The 20,057-nt window shown below is 51.6% G+C and overlaps 2 protein-coding genes across 3 annotated transcripts in view; one reads left to right on the plus strand and one right to left on the minus strand.

Annotated features, from left to right (window-relative positions):
- The first annotated feature begins 1,368 nt into the window (after positions 1-1,368).
- Positions 1,369-12,470, plus strand: UBXN6 (UBX domain protein 6). Of its 2 annotated transcripts, none has more exons than XM_079771264.1 (10): positions 1,369-1,562; positions 5,682-5,845; positions 6,285-6,349; positions 7,364-7,492; positions 8,820-8,917; positions 9,768-9,843; positions 10,494-10,578; positions 10,696-11,069; positions 11,255-11,403; positions 11,918-12,470. In XM_079771264.1, the coding sequence occupies exons 1-10, from the start codon at positions 1,480-1,482 to the stop codon at positions 11,934-11,936; spliced, it is 1,242 nt and encodes a 413-aa protein (XP_079627390.1). In that variant the 5' UTR covers positions 1,369-1,479; the 3' UTR covers positions 11,937-12,470. The 2 variants fall into 2 exon arrangements, with proteins under 2 accessions (XP_079627390.1, XP_079627389.1); XM_079771263.1 differs by having other exon boundaries at positions 10,696-11,046.
- Positions 12,471-12,621: 151 nt separating this feature from the next.
- Positions 12,622-20,057, minus strand: part of CHAF1A (chromatin assembly factor 1 subunit A) — a 32,920-nt gene continuing 25,484 nt past the window's right edge. The window contains exons 14-15 of the mRNA XM_079771262.1: positions 15,574-15,670; positions 12,622-14,908 (exon numbers count right to left, since the gene is read on the minus strand). Coding sequence (XP_079627388.1) covers positions 14,808-14,908; positions 15,574-15,670 — 198 coding nt within the window. The 3' untranslated portion in view covers positions 12,622-14,807. The remainder of the gene's footprint in view (positions 14,909-15,573; positions 15,671-20,057) is intronic.

The following is a 20,057-nucleotide window of genomic DNA, read 5'->3' on the forward strand; positions in this document are numbered from 1 at the left end:
AATACCTCAGAATACACCTCTAACAAAAATATACTTAAACATAACTACCATGACATTATTACCCTTAGCAAAATTAACTAGTTCCTTTATAGCATCTAATGTTCAGACACATTCAAATGTCAGTGGTGGTCTCCCTCTCTCTCTTTTTTAAGGATAAGGAGTTTTCTTTTTTTTTTTTTAATATATTTTATTGATTTTTTACAGAGAGGAAGAGAGAGGGATAGAGAGTTAGAAACATTGATGAGAGAGAAACATCGATCAGCTGCCTCCTGCACACCTCCTACTGGGGATGTGCCTGCAACCAAGGTACATGCCCTTGACTGGAATCGAACCCGGGACCTTTCAGTCCGCAGGCTGACGCTCTATCCACTGAGCCAAACCAGTTAGGGCAAGGAGTTTTCTTTAAAAAAATATTTTTATTGATTTCAGAGAGGAAGGGAGAGATAGAAACATCAATGATGAAAGAGAATCCTTGATTGGCTGCCTCCTACAGGCCCCCCACTGGGGATTGAGCCTGCAACCCCTGCATGAGCCCTGACCAGGAATCCAACAGTGACTTCCTGGTTCATAGGTCGAAGCTCAACCACTGAACCACGATGGTTGGGCAGTGGTGGCCTCAAAACTGTCCTTTTTTCTGTGCCTGACCCTCTTATTTGATGTTACAAACTGCCCCCACTCTGCCCTCCTCTATTCCTGTTTTCCACTTTTTCCCCATAGCCCATAATTACACCTACCGTAACACAGATTTTATTTATCATATTGTCTGTCCCTACCCAATCCCATTGAAAAAACCAGGAGCTCTGCGAGGTCAGAGAATTTTGTCTGTTTTTCTCATTGCTGATACATTGCCAATTCCCAAGAAATATTAAAGGGGTAAAATATAAAGTCTGCCACTTATTGAGCCTTCCAATTGCATTATCGTGCTTACAATCCTCCTAGGAAGCGGGTGCCATTCTTATCCCCATTTCATAGCTAGGAAATTGAAGCTCAGGAAGGTTAAGGGGGGATGGCGAGATACTGGGGATGACCACGGGGCTGGGTTGGGGCGGCCTAGAATGCGTCCACAATTGAATTGGGACTTTATCACATAATCGCTGGGGAGCCCTAGAAGGTTTCTGAGCAGGGCCAGCGCTTCTTCCGCGGGACCGAGTCGGCCTGTCGCTCCTCTCCAAGGTCCCTCCTCTCCAAGGGGAACGCGGTAGAAGGTGCCCAAGCACAGCCTGCAGCGAGCAGCGCGCTCGTCGTCCCTGGCAACAGACTCCGGAAAAACCACAGAGACGCAGTCCGAGAGTGCAGAGCGGTCCCCGCAGGGTCGTGAAGCGAGGAAATCTAGAAAGGCGTGCCGGGACGTTTGTCACGTGGGCGGGACTTCCGGCAGCGCCTAATTTTTTTTTTCCCGGTTGTTGGCTGCTACGAACTCCACCGGGCCCCGCGCCCCCCGCCCCCCCGCGGCCCCGCGCCGCGGAGCCTGCCATCACTATGAAGAAATTCTTCCAGGAAATCAAGGCTGACATCAAGTTTAAGAGTGCGGGTGCCGGACAGAAGCTCACGGAGTCGGCGGCGTGCGTGACGGGGGCTGGGGCGTGAGGCCTGGGGGCGGAGAGTCGGGGGAGGCCTCAGAGGGCGAGGGGTGAGGACGGGAGGCCGAGAGTCAGGGAGTGGGGCGAGACCTTGGGCCGGGGCCCGGGGAGGGGGTGGGCGTAAGGGGAAGGGGACCTCTGGGGGCGGGGCGGGCGGGGCGAGGCCAGGGGGCGGGGCAGGAGGAGGGGGCGGGGCGGGGCGGGGCGGGGCGGGGCTGAAGGGAGCCGGCGGTGAACCCAGAGTCCTGGGAAGGGAGTAGGGCAGTGTGGTCGGGGAAAAGCCAGGAGCGGAGGAGGACCCCTGAAGAAGCATATAGATTTGGAGGAATCTAGGTGACAGGGATTAGGGGCTGACCTTGGGGAAGCAGAGTCGAGAGGCTTAGCGTCCATGGTGTGAGGGGTCTGGGCCCCGGCTCTGGAGCGCGAGGGAGGCCTGGATAAGAGCCTGGAAGGCCAGGGAATCTTGCTTGGATGGGTCAGCAAGGATTTGGGAAGTCTGGGTGAATTGGAGGGGGCTGCGAGGGGCCTAAGGATGTGTGGGAGGAGAATGGAGTCGGAGTGGGGGGTGAGAAGCTGTGTGTGTGTGTGTGTGTGTGTGTGTGTGTATGAGAGAGAGAGAAGCAGAGAGAGGGGGGGTGGGAGGAGGAGGGAGGGAGATAGGAAGATGAGGGCCTTGTGGGTGATGGATGAGGCAAATTGGAGGGCCTTGGGAGATCTGGAAGGGGAGGGAGGGGAGGTAGTGTGCCCATCCTTAGGCCTCTGTGAGCTTTCTGGGGAGGACCTGGAGAAGGGAAGGGCCTGGGGCAAGACTGAAAACAGTGGGGTTGTGTGTGGAGGGCTAGTGCCATGGAGGGGGCAGTGAAATGGTGGAGCAGGTGAGGATGCTAGACTGTCAAGGCTGGTGGGCTGAGAAGGAAGCTCCACTGGGGGGTGGGATTGGCAAAGGGAGCCTGGGAGATGCTGAGGCTGCTACAGGGAGCTACAGAGGGGGCTGTGGGGGAGTGGCTGAGGAAAGACCCCAGCTGGGCAGGGGGCTGTGAGGAATAATGGAAGGGATTGTGAAGAAGTAGGGGCTGGGAGGGGTAGCAGGAGAGGCAGGGAGTAGGGCAGGAAGGGGTGGTGAGGGAATCACGAGGTGGGTGAGGGAGAGTGGGTACAGGGCAAGGACCTCGGAGCATCTGTCATAAGGATTGGGGGTTCCTGAGATTCTTGGGAGGAGAGTGCTGAATGGGACAGAAAAGGCCCATGAGGTCCAGGTCCGTGAGTAAGGGAGGGAAGCACAGAAGACAAAATCAGTTCCTGGGAACCTGAGCGGGGAGAGGAGGGCAGCTTAAGAGGGGCCAGGGAGAGTGATGGGCCAGACAAGGGGGTCCAATCATTTGTTTGACAAGTGGTGGGTAGAGGTGGGGCCTGGGGCAGCTGGGACTGTGTGACAGGAAGAAGATAGGGGCCCTGTGGGTGATTGTTGGGCCAGAGTGGAGGCCAGGGAGAAGAGGGGAAGGAAGTAATTTGGAGGTGCAGGCTTTTGTGACATGCCTGGAGTGAGTTAAGAGAGTAAGGGTGTGCTGGAGGGTGGGTGTGTCAAACACTGTCCTCACAAACAAGACAAAATTCTCATTCAGGGCTCACCTTCTATTGGGGGGGGGGAGGAGGGGGGGAAAAGAAACCAATGCATGATTTAGTTTATAAATATCAGGTGGTGCATGGGGCCATGAAAAAAATAAGCAGGGGCAGGGGCTAGTGAGTACTGGGGGGAATCTTTAGGTGGCCCAAGAATGCCTCTCTGAGACGGTGACATGTGAGCCGAGAGCTGGATGAAGTGAGGTTGCACGTGCACATACATGAAGCTTCTCTACCCTCTCCCAGACCTCCTTTCCTCATCCCACCCCCAAGTGGAACATTCCAGGCAGAAGGCATAGGAAGCGCAAAGGCTTTGTGGCAGGAACCAGCTGGCCCTGTGTGAGCAACAGCAGGGAGACCAGTGTAGATAGAGAAGAGTGAACCAGGAAGATAGGCAGGTTGTGCATGGCCCATGGGGACATAGGTGGCTTTAGGATTCTGTTGTGCAGGTGTGGGGAGGACTTTGTGCCGAGGTCTGATAAGCACTGACAGGTTTTAGAGGGATCCCTCTGGCTGCCCAGTGGAGCCATGAAGGGGATGGGTGAGGTGTTTTGAAAAGTAGCATTTTTATAGAAAGATCGGAATATCACATGGGACTAGGGTGGGTGTCTGTGATTCATTTTTCCTTCAACATTGGGTTCTCGGCTGTGGGGAAGGCTGGCGAGAAGGGCAGGGATGGGCAGGAAGCAGGTCCCAGAAGCCTTGGGACAAGAAGAGGGGGCTGCCCGCTGCATATCTGAGCCTAGTGGGAGGAGTGAGGCGGTGAACTCTTGGGAAGGTTTTACAAACTTAGCACAGATGATCCTAATTACTGGGGCTGGGAGAGAACCCTTAAGGAAGAAGGCTGGTGAGGTAGGTGAGTAAGACCAGGATGGGAAGAAGGATTTCTCTGCTGGGACATTCAAAACCAACTCATTTTCCTGCTAAGTAGGTTAAGAAGCCATCCATCCCCTTGGGTCATCCCATCACTTATTTCCTAGGGTGGAGGAGATATTAAACCAGATCTTTGTACCATGCTTAACCCAGGGCTTATGTGGTGCCTGAGCTTCTGTGTCCCTCTAGGGCAGTGGTTCTCAACCTTTCTAATGCCTCGACCCTTTAATACAGTTCCTCATGTTGTAGTGACCCCCAACCATAAAATTATTTTCGTTGCTACTTCATCACTGTAATTTTGCTACTGTTAATGAATCGTAATGTAAATATCTGTGTTTTCTGATGGTCTTAGGCTCTACAGCAGTGGTTCTCAACTTATGGGTCGCTAGAAGGGTCACCTAAGACCATCGGAAACCACTGATATTTACATTACGATTCATAACAGTAGCAAAATTACAGTGATGAAGTAGCAACAAAAATAATTTTATGGTTGGGGGTCACCACAACGTGAGGAATTGTATTAAAGGGTCGCGGCATTAGAAAGGTTGAGAAGCACTGCTCTAGGGCTTGCAAAAGATCTTAAGACAGCCTTCAGAGGGGTGTTGGTATGAGGAAGACATACTGGGTGCTGACTGGCACACAGTAGGTGCTCAGTTAATGAAATTGCAAATGCGCTCTGGTGGGTGTGGCTCAGTTGGTTGGGCCTTGTCCTGTGCACCAGAAGGTTGCCTGTTTGATTCCAGGTCAGGGCACATGCCCGGGTTGTGGGCTCGATCGTAAAGGAGTGTACAGGAGGCAGCCAATTGATGTTTCGCTATCTCCCTCTCTCCCTCTCTCCCTCCCCTCTCCTCTCCCCTTTGCCCCCTCTCCTCCCTCTCTAAAAATCAATAAAATATTCTTTTTTTAAAAAGATGTCATATATATATATATATATATATATATATATATATATATATATATAATTGATTTTAGAGAGGAAGGGAGAGGGATAGAGAGATAGAAACATCAGTGATGAGAGAGAATCATTGATTGGCTGCCTCCTGCACGCCCCCTACTTGGGGGTGGGGGGATCGAGCCCACAATCCAGGCATGTGCCCTTGGCCGGAATCAAACCCAGGACCCTTCAGTCCAAAGGCCGACACTCTATCCACTGAGCCAAACCAGCTAGGGCAATAAAATATTCTTAAAAAAAACAACACAAAAACCCTGCAACTGCTCACTGTTTTAGACAGTAAGGGTGGAGATTCTTAGGAGAGAGCAAGGGAGAGGAATGACACCTGTGAGTCTCATCAGTTCCTGAAGACATTAGGGTGCTGTCATACATGCTTCACCAAATGGCCCTCACGTAGGGGGTGGGTGCTATTACTTGTTACCCCATTTAACATGATGATTCTGAGACCCAGGCCACTGCAGGACTTGCCCAAAGTGGCAGAGCTGGGAGTGAAATCTGCCCCAGTGGTTCTGCTGTGTTAGAACCATGGGGTGGGGCAGAGTGGGGGCCTGGGAAAAAGGGACATGTCTGTCTGGGGCAGGAGTAGAAATGGGAGAGGGGCAGAGGCTCTTCTGTCTGACCCCACATCACCTCACTTTCCCTATGTCTCTCCCCAGGGAGAAGGCCCCCAAAGCAAAAACCAACCAGCCAGCACGCCAGCAGCCCCGCCAGGGACCCACCAATGAGGCCCAGATGGCAGCAGCAGCAGCCCTGGCCCGACTTGAGCAGAAGCAGCCCAGGGCTCGGGGCCCCCCATCACAGGACCTCATCCGGAACCAGGGTGACCTGTGCTGTCCTTGGGTTGCAGTGGGGGGAGGCGAGGGGAGGTGGAGTGAGGCCTCTGCCCCTTCATTCTTGAGGCCTGTCCATGGCTGTTCACAGGTCCCAGATCCTGTGCTTGGCCCTGGATGAAAATAGTTACATAATCCAACGACTTTGAGGGGCTTTAAAATCACACTTGTGAGAGTGGGGAAATTCAGGGTGAAAAGGAATAAGGGTCTGATGTCATCTGGGTGCCATGTATGTCAGGGAGGTTGAAGAAGGGAGGGAGGGAGGGAGGAGGAGGAGGAGGTTGAAAGTCATTATCAGATGGTCAGGTGAAGCCTGGGGGCATGAAGCATTGTTGCAGGAAATGGGTCAGGACCTTAAGCTAGAAGGACTAGGACTTGAGGGCCAGCCCTGGTGGGGCCACACTGACCCTTCTCTGCCTCTTCCTCCAGTGAGAAAGGAACTTCCAGCTGAAGCGACTGTCAGTGGGAGCTCGCAGTCCTCAGGGACTAACACGGTAAAAGCATCCACATGGCAGCATGATACTCTTAAGGGGTGGCCTGGAGCAGGGGAGCTGGGACCCCGCCCCCCAAGTTCTTGCCTATATTTGTCTAATCGGCCATTTCCTCATCACCAGCTAAGTGCCCAGTCTGGGGCTGTAAGCAGAGTGGATAGAGGTCACCTCTGGCCTTGGGGACCCCTGCCTTGAAAGGTGGAGGCAGGTTGTAGTTGAGTGCAGTATTGACTGGGACCTCCAGGCTCAGCACCTAATGATGCCAGGCTTGGGTGTTGAGGGTAGGATTGGACCTCATTAGCTTGTTGGTTCACTTCCCTCCCCGCCCCCGACTTCCTAACCCCATGAGGGTGGGTGCTGTTATAGTTCATACTTTTCAGAAGAGAAAACAGGTGAAGGCAGCTGTCCTTAGTTCTGCACCTCAAAATCGGCAGGGACAGAATGGGAACCCCAGTCTCTGGGACTCCAAAGCACTGGCCTCTGTAGCCTTCTTGGGAGGTGGGAGGGCTCTCTGGAGACTGGTGGAACCAGAGGCCATCCTGAAGGAGAGCTCTGCAGAAAGGATGTTCCTGCAGTTCAACCCTGGAATTCTCACTGGATTTTAGAGTGGAAGAGACTCTAGATACTGCCTAGGACTTGAGGCTCAGAGAGAGGCCAGGACTCATCCAGGGCACCATGATTCGACTCCTCACCACAAAGCCCCTTCTCTACCAGGTAGCAGGGACCGGAACAGCAGAAGCCATTGATTAAGCACCGTGTCCAAAGCTGCTACACAGTTTTCTTTCCTTCCTTACCTTGTTGAATTCTGAGCTGGTCCTGCAGAGACATTTCACAGATAAGAAAACAGCCTCAGAGGGGCTCGGTCACGGGCCAAGGTGTTTCATGGTAGAGGGGACAGCTTTGGGACCAGGGATGTCTGACTCCCAGGGCCATGCTTTCAGGGCTGTGGCATTCAGTGACTTGAGGTGGCTTCTGTCCACTGTCTAGGCCCAGACACTTTCATCCCCATCGCCCTAGGTATCTGAGCCCAAAGAGGAAGGCTCAACTCACCTGGCGGCGCCTGGAGTGTACTTCACCTGTCCGCTCACTGGGGCCATCCTGAGGAAGGACCAGCGGGACACCCGAATCAAGGAGGCCATTCTCTCAGTGAGTAGAGGCCCCATACCCCCATCCCTCACCTAGAGGTTTCAGGTCAGGGCTGCCTTCAGTAAGCCCCAGTAAGGCCGGTGGTACAGATCCTTCGTAGTGTCTTCACCTGTGTATATTGTGTCTGTTGTCACTTGTTCAAAGAGGTAATACTTGTGATACAGAATTCAGGATACAAAAAGGGTGGGCAGCCCTAGTTGGTTTGGCTCAGTGGATAGAGCATCGGCCTGCGGACTCAAGGGTCCCAGGTACCTTGGTTGTGGGCATATACCCAACCCAGTAGGGAGTGTGCAGGAGGCGGCTGCTCACTGTTTCTCTCTCATTGATGTTTCTAACTCTCTGTCCTTCTCCCTTCCTCTCTGTAAAAAATCAATAAAATATATATTTTTAAAAAAAGGGTAGGCAGACAAAAACCACCTTCCCCCCACCCCACAGCTACCCTTCCAGGATGCTACCTCTGGGTGGTTTAAGTTCCTTTTCAGAAACATTTCAAATATGAACAAACTACTGACATACTTGTATCTCCCCTTCACTTGTTTTGTTTTCCATAAAAGGTAATGTACCACTCACGTTTAACATAGGAACTGCCAGCTATTATATCAGTACAAAAAGAACTCTCCAACGTTACTTTTCTTTCTTTAAAACTGAATTTGGAAATAATTTCAAACTTAAAGAAAAATTGCAAGAACTAAAAGAACACCCGAATATCTTTGCCCTGGGCCTGAGTTTCTCAGTAATCATCATAACAGATTACTACAAACTCGGGGGCTTCAAATACACGTCTAGTTTCTTAGAATTCTGAAGTCAGGGTGTGACATGGCTCTCACTAGTGGCAGGAGGGCTGCATTCCTTCCCGAAGCTCTGTGGACAGTCCATTTCCTGTCCTTTTCCAGCTTCTAGGTCACCTGTATTATGTGGCCCCTTCTTTTACCTTCACATCTAGCAATGCCAGGCAAGTCTTTGTCTGGCTGCCATCTCTCTGGTTCTCTTTCCTGATGGACTCTTATGATTACCCTGGCCTAACAGGATTATCCAGGCTAATGTCCCATTTTAAGGTCTGCTGGTCAGCAGCCATAATTCTATTCCCATATTCTGGGCTGCCGACGACCCCATCTTCCCTAGAGGTGAGGGCAGAGCTGAGGTCCAGGAAGGAGTTGTCAAAGGGCTTTTCTCCTTTTTTTCTGCTGAGCCCATAGAATTAAGTTAAATCCGACTGGCTGGTCCACCATGAGACTGTTATTAGTATTAATACTGCTGCCTCCTGAGGAGTGAGGCCTCCAGGCCATGAGGTAAGCACTTTTTGACATGCTTTCCTCACTCCTCCCAGCACTTCTCCACGGACCCGGTAGCTGCCTCCATCATGAAGATCCACACGTTCAACAAAGACCGGGACAGGGTGAAGCTGGGCGTGGACACCATCGCCAAGTGAGTGGGTGCCCTCTCCCCCCACTGGGGGGGCCAGTCTCTTGGGCTTCCAGCATAACCTGCTGAGGGGGCCCAGAAGGAGCCTGGCCCTGGGAGCCAGGCCCCAACCTTCACTGCCCCTGAGCCCATGAGAAAGGGGCTTGGCCTCTTGGGGCCTCTGTTTGTCTGTAAAACAAAAGGGTTTACAGAATTGGGGATTTCCAGCCCTGGCTTCCCTCTGGGATCATCAGAAGAATGGGAAGTAGGTGAGTTCCCACCCCACTTCTCTGACTGAGCAGGTTAGGGAGTGCTGGAAGTCTGTTTTTAATTTTATTTATTGATTTGAGAGAGAGAGAGGGAGAGAGGGGGGGGGGGAGAGAGAGAGAGAGAGAGAGAAGGAGAAAGAGAGAGACATCGATTTGTTGTTTCACTTATTCAGGCACTCATTGATTGATTCTTGTATGTGCTCTGACTGGGGATCAAACCCACAACCTTGGCGTATCAGGACGATTCTCTAACTAATTGAGCTACCCAGGCAGGGCTGGAAGTCCATTTTGCCCATGAGCCCCCAGCCGACACTGGTGGCCCACTGGCCCTGTCCTCCATTGGTGCCCTCCAGGGGAGGCAGGAACAGCGATAGGTCCCAGGTGGCAATGGTGGGGGCAGTGGTGTCCTGTGCTGGCCCAAGCTGTTGGCACCAGGGGTCAGGCTCCATGAGGTGTCTGAGGTGTGATGGCACCCCCCCACCCCCAACATCCCTCTTACCACAAGCCTGGGTATGGTTCTGAGCTGCTATCCATCTGGGGGTGGGAGGTACAGAGGAGCCAGTCAGACAACCCTGGCCTGTCCCGGATCCCCAATTCTGCCCTAGGTACCTGGACAATATCCATCTGCACCCTGAGGAGGAGAAGTACCGGAAGATCAAGCTGCAGAACAAGGTGTTCCAGGTGAGGGCTCTGCTGAGTGACTTAGCCTGTGTAGCCAGCGTGGCCGGGCTTCCAGTCACACAGGGCCCAGTCTGGCGGTGGGGCCAGTGGGAGTGCTCCTCCGGGGGTTTCAGGTTAAGGTAGGCAGAGGTAGCATGTGGAGAGGGGGTTTTATGAACATAGGTCATACACCATATCTATATTTAATCTGCATGCCCCACCACCCGTGGCACGTTTTGACTTTTCTTTAGTTGGGATCACATCAGCACTGGGAGGATTTCTTATATAAACAGACTTCTGGCTTCTGTGGAGAAATCAAGGGGTCCCGCCACCCTGGCCCATATTACCTGTGCCGCTTGCTGGCAGGACACCCACTGCCCACCTCCCACCATCATATGCAGCCCTCCCCCAGTTTTTGCCCCCCCTCTATGCTGTTCTTTGGCTCTTTAGTTCCTCTTCACCCTAGTTGTTGGCCTTTGGGGTCCCACATCCTCTGTGACCAGCTGTGACAGCCTGTCCTTAGGCAGCTTTGGGGGCGTTCATCCTGTCCAATGGGCAGCAGCTGCTCTGAAAGAGGGAGATGCTGGGCCTGGTTGAATGGGATGGGCAGCAAGGTTGGTTGGGCTTGAGGAGGCCCAAGGGCCCTGCATGACTTCTGGCTCTGCTCCCAGGAGCGCATTAACTGTCTGGAAGGGGCCCACGAGTTTTTTGAGGCCATTGGCTTCCAGAAGACATTGTTGCCAGTTCCGGATCAGGGTAAGCTGGTTAGAGAAGGGCCTTGGCCACGTCGGGAGGTGGGAGTGTGTGGGGTCCAGCTCGGGGTCTTCCTGCTGTGGCACAGTGATATCACAGTGACATCCCTGCGTATCCCAGAGGGCCCCGAAGAATTCTACGTGCTAAGCGAGGCCGCCTTGGCCCAGCCCCAGAGCCTGGAAAGACACAAGGAGCAGCTGTTGTGCGGCGAACCTGTGCGGGCCACACTGATCCGCCAACGCCGTGTCTTCCGGCCCTCACCCATGGCCTCCCAGTTTGACCTGCCCTCTGACTTCTTCAACCTCACGGCTGAGGAGGCCAAACGGGAGCAGAAGCTCAGGTCTGAGGCGGTGGAGCGGTTGAGCATGCTGCGGACCAAGGCCATGCGGGAGAAGGAGGAGCAGAGGGAGATGCGCAAGTACACTTACACACTGCTGCGTGTCCGTCTCCCTGATGGCTGCCTCCTCCAGGGTGTGTGCTTCCCACTGGGCAGGGTGAGGCCTGGGAGGTGGTGTCTGCTGATTTGGCTGAGTTGGGTGTGGTATAACTGCATCTGTGGGTTTGCTGTGCCTCCAGCAGGAGTGGAAGGCCTCTCTGGTCTGAGCTTCATCTGGGCTCAGCTGTCTGGGCTGGGGGTTCCCAGGATCTCCAGCCCCACGCTGACTGTTCCACCCCTTAGGGACCTTCTATGCCCGGGAGCGGGTGGCAGCACTGTATAGCTTTGTCCGGGAGGCCCTGCAGAACGACTGGCTGCCCTTTGAGCTGCTGGCCTCATGTGGGCAGAAGTTGTTGGAGGATGAGAACTTGGCCTTCAATGAATGTGGGCTGGTGAGTGACAAGCTCCAGCATGCTGAATCTTGTTGAATCTGCACAGGTTGCCCATGAGGGCGGCCCTCTTCAGTATGGGGTGGTGCTAGGAGCAGGGGTCCCAGGACCAGGCTCCCTCAGTCCTGCCTTCCCCTTTACTAGCAGAGTAACCTTGAGTAACTTCTCTGTGCCTCAGTTTCCCACCTTTAAAATGGAAAGGAAGGTAGCAAGTGTGTTATTTCGAGTCCTCTGAGGAGCAGAACCCAGATGGGATTGAAAATGTGGGGATTTGCTGACGGCTGCCCAGCACTGAGGTAGTCTTAGCCATATCTGAGGTGTCCCTGAGCCCGGGTCCTCTGTAGGAGGGGCCACTGGTTCAGGAATGGACCGACTGTGTGAAGGCTGCCCTGGTGTCACCAGCGGGAAGTGGCCCTGGGAGCGTATGGACCTGATTCCAACACAAAGATTTGAACGTAGAGATGAGCTCTGTCACGTAAAGGCCAGAACAAAGCTGAAGCTTCTCCCCCCACCACAGGTGCCCTCAGCCCTCCTGACCTTCTCGTGGGACATGGCGGTGCTAGAGGACATTAAGGCCGCGGGGGCTAAGCCAGACTCATCTATCCTGAAGCCCGAGCTCCTGTTGGCCATCGAGAAGCTCTCGTGAAATAAAAGCAGGGTTGGCTTTCAGCCCCCATGTCTCCTGCTTCCTCCACCTCTGTTCACGTCCTTATTCTCCCTCCACTTCAAGGCCTCCCATCCTCCTCTGGGGCTGCCCAGCCCATGGGCAAGGGAGAGCCACTGGTTGGCCTGTGACCACCACCAAGGGCTTTCAAGGAACAGCTGCTGTGCTGTCCTTGGTAGCATTCTCCAGCTGCTATTTAACCTAGTTAATGGAACCCCAGGCGTGACAGACCTGGCCACCTCCCTGGATAGGAATAGGCCTGCAGCTTGGATCCAGCCCCATGGCTGGCCCTGAGGCTGTACTGTGGAGCTGCTGGTGATAGTGGCATAAGATAGAGGTGCTGGGCCTGGGTAGAGTTCTGTAACACTAAGTTTTGAATCCAAATAAACAGGCTGTTTGACTAGTCTCCTGGTGGTGAATTCTAGCCGTGTGTTGCAGGACACCCAGTGAATGAGCCCACCTTGCTGAAGGAGGTTGACCCAGGGATCCTGGGCTGTGGGGCTAGGGCCTCTTAGGCCCTGCAGAATAGTTCCTGTAGATGTCCACATCCTCACCCCTGGAACCTGTGAATGTTACTTTATGTGACAAAAGGAACTTCGTGTGTGATTAAGGACCTTGAGATGGGAGATTGTCCTGGGTTTTCCAGATGGGCCCATTGTCATCACGGGTTCTTATATGTTGAAGGAGGAGGTAGAAGAAATGGGAAGATGCTACACTGCAGGTTTCAAAGCTCTAATAAGGCCACAAGCCAAGGAATGCAGTGGCCTCTAGAAGCTGGAAAAGGCACAGAAATGGATTCTCCCCTGGAGCTTCCAGAAGGAACCAGCCCTATTCACATCTGTATTTTAAAGTAGTGAGACCCATGTCTGATGATACCCAGAACTGTAAGAACAAGTTTTGTTTTTAAGCCACCATTTGTAGCGATGGGTTACAGCTACAGGGAACTAAAATGGAAACGAAGGCCAGGAGCGCCAAAGGTACTCCCCCCTGGTCATACCCAGGCTGGGAGATGCTCCCTCAATCAGTCCCCTGGGTCATCCCCTCCCCTCTCACTCCCAAGTGGGCTGCTGGCTTGTTCCTGTTAGATTCTCCTCTGCATGGAGACCTAGTGGCTGGTCCTCTGGCCACTGCCAGCTAGGTGACAGACATGAAGCTTCAAGGCCCCAAATGTGATTTTAAAAGCAATAATCCCTTGTAACCTCCTCAGCAAGCAAGTTGCCCCCATGCATGCCCTTGCCTCACACATAGGCCACCAGCAGATGTTGGACCTAGGCCTGTTTCCTTTGCTGCCATATCTTGGGAACCCAGCATGGTCTCACCCTGTCACTTAGATCCATCCCCTCTCTGTTCCCAACTGCTGCTAGGATTAAACTGTCAGATACCCAACTAAAACAGGCCTGGGCAGAGTTCTGTAACACTAAGTTCTGAATCCAAATAAACAGCCTGTTTGACTAGTCTCCTGGTGGTGACCTTCAGGACTCTTCTTCCCTAACACATCCCAACAGGTAGTTGTGTTCACAGGTTTAACACATGTGCCTTTATCCTGAGCACACGTCTGTATTCAGCTGCACCCTACCTCCAGTAGGAGGTTCTGGCTGGGGCTCATGTTCTCCCCTGCAACTGGGATGTTTCTCAGCCCCATCCTTATGAGGCCCCTGGAGGTCAGGGTGTTTGTGGGAGCGGAAAACCTGAGGAGTCTTGGCCACCACATAGCCACAGGGTTGAGTTGCCCTGTCTGGTTGTATCCAGCTGATCTGAACTGTTGTGCACACTGATATGCCTACTGGCTCTTCTCCCATGGGGGCAGAAGCAAGAAAATCAACCCACTATTCTCTCTATATGAGGGGTCGGCAGGACAGAAGTCCAGGTTGGATGGTGTGTGAACGCTGCCAAAATCTCAGCTCACAGATGCTCAATGCCTCTGTAGTACTAACACTGCCCCAATGTGGGGCTGCTCCAGGGCCTCATGGATCAGGGCTCCAGCATCTTTAGTTGGCCCCACTATTTCAGTACTCTCCTGTGATGTGGCCTGACCCTGAAGTCCACCTAGAAGCCAGGATTCAGGGCTTAGAAGCCCAAAATATGCCCTGCTCACTTCCCAAGGGGAGGAAGAACTGATGGGCACAAGCACCTGCTGAGAAGCTACACCCTGAACTAGGTCATTGGGGAGGCGCAGGATTTTACAACAAAGAGTTGGGACAGTGCTTCTGCCAAGTGGAAAGCTTGATACAGATGCCACAGTACCACGTGTGGGGTAGAAGGAATGGACACTTGAGAGCACAACATAGGGCTCAGGCCACAGGTGAAGGTACACACCCGCTCACAGAAACGATATGTTGAAAAGATGACAGACACACCAGGTCAGGGCTAGACAATAAGTTTATACATATCCATGTCAGTCCCGGTGCCACACTACACCGGCAGGACTCCAATTCATTTATAAGCATTTCATCATAGTGCCTGCTCAGGATCCTTAGGGCACAATTGGGATTCCCCGTACAGGCCAACACATTGCGATAATGCTTTATTAAAGGGCAGATTAGTATGCAGCTTTCAGGGGAAATTTTTTACAAATATAAAAAAGAATGAATCAAGCATCCTATATACTTTCCAACCCTTGAGGGGGCGTATGCGAAGCAGGACAAAGTGCTCTTTACACAGGAATCATAGGACTTTCAAGTATCTGAGAAGCGTCTGAGAAAACCCTAACCATTCTACATACACACGCCAGCCAGTTGGGTGCTCAGGAGGGGCTGAGTGAGTTGGAGGGCATGGGGCTCTCGCTGGTGTCCATTCCCACAGGCCTTCCAGCTCTGGGAGTGGTTACACAAGGGTCCTGGACCTCTGCAAGGCAAGAGAGGTAGGGGCTTTAGTGGCTGTACCTGTGTCACTGGGGCCTGAAACAACTCTGAGAGCCTTCTTGGGGTAAGATCTCCCAATCCGACTGTGGTTAGAGAAGGAGCATGGCTGTAGCCCCCAGACCCATGTCCCTTTTCTAGGCACATGTACTCCCTGGCCCTCTTCAGCTCCCTCATAGGAAAAGCCAAATCTAGGCCTGAAGCCCCATGGCAAAGGGGAAGAAACTAGGACACCGAGGCTAAGTGACTCTGTCAAGGATCACCGGACGTTAGGCTCCCTGAGCCTAGCATCACTGCTTTCTTCTTTTTCCCTGGAGAAGCTTAGTTCAGAGGTACCTCACTTGTGCCAGAACCCCTACCTTCAGGACTCTTCTTCCCTAACACATCCCATCCACCACCCACCAAGGTGGCAACCAACCTTCAGTTCTTTGGTTTCCTAAATGTACTTAGGTAACTAAGTCAGATCCTCCAGGGCCTGGATTGGACCCAACTGCCCACCCACATCATTAGACCAGCCTGCCTAGTGCCTTTCAGAATCTTTTAACTCAACCCCCACTATGTACATAAGAGAGCCAATGAAAAGGTAAGAGGGCAAGTGCTCTTCCCCCTGCTGCCAGCCTGCATGAGAAGAGGGACTGGGGCTGTTCTCACCAGCAATATCCGAGATGTCCATCATCGCACAGTCACCATCCTCTTCCTCCTCCTCCTCTGTGTCTGCCTGGAAGCCATCCAGGTCCCCAGCTCCGACCTGAACAGGAAGGGAGCACAGGTCATCAGCATGGGCACTTCAGGCAGACCAGTGTGTAACCCCTCCTGCTACACGTGTCTATACTACTGGCCTCCTCTACCGGTTTTTTGTTTTGTTTTGTTTTAATATACTTTTATTGATTTCTGAGAGGAAGGGAGAGTGAGAGAGAGAAACATCAGTGATGGGAGAAAATCATTGATCGGCTGCCTCCTGCACGCCCCCTACTGGGGATCGAGCTCACAACCTGGGCATGTGCCCTTGCCCGGAATCGAACCTGGGACCCTTCAGTATGCAGGCTGGCAGTCTATCCACTGAGTCAAATCGGCTAGGGCTCATCTACCATTTTAATAACACACGGAGGAGTCCATTTGATAGCTGATGACCAAGCAAACCTTGGCGAGTTCCTTCCAATGAACTAATTCAGAGCTCTGAAAACTACCACTATCATATTTACCTTATCACAAAAATAATTTGTGAACTGTTTTTGAATTAGAATTCTGGGTTGGTTTGAAAGGAAAATTGATAAAGCATACAGTTTCTTTGAATTTATTATTTGAAATAAATGGTTGAGAGCCCAGTTGGTCAGTGCTTTCTCTATACCTTCTGCCTGATGCTTGACAACTCAATTTATGCTTAGACCAGTTTGGCCAGTGTGGCTACCTTCTGGGCAATTGTGGACAGAAGTCAGGAAGGACAGGGGACAGCGGGAAGGCCTCTACTGGGGCTAGACTTTCCAAAAAGATTCCTGGGCTGTTTTCATGGGCATTCAGCAGAGGGGACAGAAAGCCAAGGTGGAACGTAGCAGGACTGATTTTAAACACCAACCATCCACACAAGTGCTCACTTTCTCTGTAAATGAACAAAGGGAACTAACTGGCAGAGGAGGCAGGAACAGACTTATAAACAGAGAGGCTACTTCTGAAAACACTTTGAAATTCCTCTGCTACAAAAATCTCCATTTGCCTGGAAAAAGGATGACAGAGCAGTAAAGATTTGCACATTGGGTTCCTGGCCTGGCTGGCAGACTGGGCTCAAGTTTGTAGCATCACAGTTCCTGGTGTGTACGCTCCACGTGGCTGGAGCATCACCAAGACAGGAATGGTCCCACAGCAAAAGCAGGAGCTGCCACCTAAGGATGCTGACGGCAATTTCTAACTACCTAAAGAACTGACTGAGCCCTAGCTGGTTTGGCTCAGTGGATAGAGCGTCGGCCTGTGGACTGAAGGGTCCCAGGTTCGATTCCGGTCAAGGGCACATGCCCGGGTTGCAGGCTCAATCCCCAGTAGGGGGGCATGCAGGAGGCAGCCGATCAATGATACTCTCTCATCATTGATGTTTCTATCTCTCTCTCACTCTCCCTTTCTCTCTGAAATCAATAAAAAAAAAAAAATAAAAAAAAAAGAACTGACTGACCACCCTAGCTGGTTTGGCTCAGTGGATAGAGCGTCGGCCTGTGGACTGAAGGGTCCCGGGTTCAACTGCGGTCAAGGACACATACCTCAGTTGCAGGCTCCTCCCCTACCAAGGCCCTGGTCAGAGTGAGTGCAGAAGGCAACTAATCGATCACATCAATATTTCTGTATTTCCCTCTCTTCCACTCTAAAAATAAATGCAAAAATTTTGTTGGGTGAGGATTAAAAAAAACCCTGATTGACCAAGAACAGACAGCTCAGCTCTCAACTATGTGGATTTGGGTCTGTTAAGCAAAAGGAACAGAGATTTCTTCATAGCCTCCCCTGGTCAGATATATTCTATGATCTGACTTCTGGGCTCTCCAGAAGACAGGAAACAATTATAGTGGAACCACTATCCATAACTCTCCAGACACAGGACAGGCTATAAAATATTCTACAGTGGAAATTTAGGATGACACCTGAATCCACTGCGCTGAGCTGTCAGCAGCTTACTGTAATGGGAAAGCTTGTCACCCCACTGTCACTGCTGCATGTGGTGGATGCAGAGATGGAAAAGGGGAACATGTGAAATGGGCAGGAATTAGATATTTGGCAACTGTCAAGAACTACAGCTGTATAACACCTGTTGTTCTTTTAGTTTTCTTTTTTATTTCTTTTTTTTTTTCTTTATTGATTAAGGTATTATATATGTGTCCTTATGTCCCCTTTGCCCCCCACCCCACTCCCGTTCATGCCTTCACCCCCCTGGTGTCTGCATCCATTGGTTATACTTATATGCGTGCATACAGATTCTTTGGTTTATCTCTTTTTATTTCTTTTTAAATATATTTTTATTGATTTCAGAGATGAAGGGAGAAGAGGGAGGGAGGGAGGGAGGGGGGGGAGAGAGAGAGAGAGAGAGAGAGAGAGAGAGAGAGAGAGAAACATCAATGATGAGAGAGAATCATTGATCGGCTGCCTCTTGGACGCCCCACACTGGGAATCAAGCCCACAGCCCGGGCATGTGCCCTTGACCAGAATTGAACCGGGGACCCTTCAGTCCACAGGCTGACGTTCTATCTACTGAGCCAAACAAGCTAGGGCTTTTAGTGTTGTTTTTTGTGTGTTTTTTTAAAAAATATATTTTATTGATTTCTTACAGAGAGGAAGGGAGAGGGATAGAGAGTTAGAAACATCGATGAGAGAGAAACATCGATCAGCTGCCTCGTGCACACCTCCCACTGGGGATGTGCCTGCAACCAAGGTACGTGCCCTTGACCGGAATTGAATCTGGGACCTTTCAGTCCGCTGGCCGATGCTCTATCCACTGAGCCAAACCGGTTTCGGCTTAGTTTTGTTTTGATCATAGAATATATTTGACTAGAAAGGAGAAACAGAACCTCTTCCCATTTTAAAATAAAACCAAGGCCCACAGATCTGAGTCACCCTGGTGCCAGAGCTGAAGTCTCCCCTTAGCCTGTTTATCTACTAGATCATAATACCTTGTAAACTCAGGGTTTATGATGATTTTTGAACTCAAATATTTAATATATTTTATTGATTTTTTACAGAGAGGAAGGGAGAGGGAGAGAGAGTTAGAAACATCGATGAGAGAGAAACATCCATCAGTTGCCTCCTGCACGCCCCCTACTGGGGATGTGCCCGCAACCAAGGTACATGCCCTTGACCGGAATTGAACCCGGGACCCTTCAGTCTGCGGGCCGACGCTCTATCCACTGAGCCACACCGGTCAGGGCTGAACTCAAATATTTAAATATTCTTAACACTCACACACATTTATAGTTTAGCTACAACTACTTCCGAGGGTGCAGAAATACCAATTAGCAAGCTTTACCAAAATGTAGGGGGAAGTGTTCTACATGCTCCTCCAATCTTCCCTTCTAGAAAGTTGTGCCTGTTTCCCACTTTGTATAGGTGCTATGTGGCAGCAGGCCTTACCCATGCATCCCCCCACCAAGCAGGGGTGGAGGGTAGTCAGTTCTCACTTCCCAGTCTCTCTTGCAACTCACAGTGGCTGTGCCTAAGCATTTTGGCCAGAAAGATACTGATGGAAGTCGACTGGGGTGAGCATTCCTTTCTAGCTACTGCCGGCCACAGACTAAGGAGGGAGTGGGAGGTAGGAGGACCCGGCTACTGGACTAGGATGTTACATGAGTTCAGGGCTAGTTGCTTAAGGTAAACCCCCACAAAATAGGAGCTCCGTTACCTGAGGCCAGACATAGTCCTGGGGACCCAGGCCTGTCAAGCAGGGTGTCCAAACTTGAACATTCCAAGGAGCAGGGGTGAGGCTAAATGCCCACAAATCCACTTCTAGAGCATTCCAAAGAACCAGCACCCACCCTAGGTGGCTTGGCTCAGTGGATAGAACATCAGCCTGAGGACTGAAGGCTCCCAGGTTTGATTCTGGTCAAGGGCACATGCCTGGGTTGTAGGCTCGATCCCCAGTAGGGGGCGTGCAAGAGGCAGCCAATCAATGATTCTCTCATCATTGATGTTTCTATCTCTCCCTCTCCCATTCTCTCTGAAATCTATAAAAATATATTAAAAAAAAAAAAAAAAAAAGCCAGCGCCCTCTGCTGCCCCACGCTATGGTCCTAGACCCTTCCCAAAGGACTCTGTGAGAAGGGGCTTTGAAGTGCAGACTTTAACCCCCTAACACCTATTCATCAGTTGTGGGGGTCAGCACACCCCGATCTCCTAAGGTTTTAACCCCCTTCCTGGGCAGTGCTTCTGTAACGGGAGTGGAGCCCATACAACTGCACATGGCTGCTGCTACATGTGTATCATCGGATGACATGTCCCATTTCACTGATTCCCAGGCACATGCTTTCTCCCATATCTCTCTCTAACTTGGGAGAGCACTCCCTGGCTTAATTTCTCTCTCCTGGAGGTTCAATTAGAGAATGAAGCTTCTTACCACCACTGAAACACAGGAATTCACCTAAAATGCCTAGCGCAGTGCCTGGAATGTA

Source organism: Cnephaeus nilssonii (genome assembly GCF_951640355.1).
Source record: "Cnephaeus nilssonii genome assembly, chromosome: 5".
NCBI lineage: Eukaryota > Metazoa > Chordata > Mammalia > Chiroptera > Vespertilionidae > Cnephaeus > Cnephaeus nilssonii.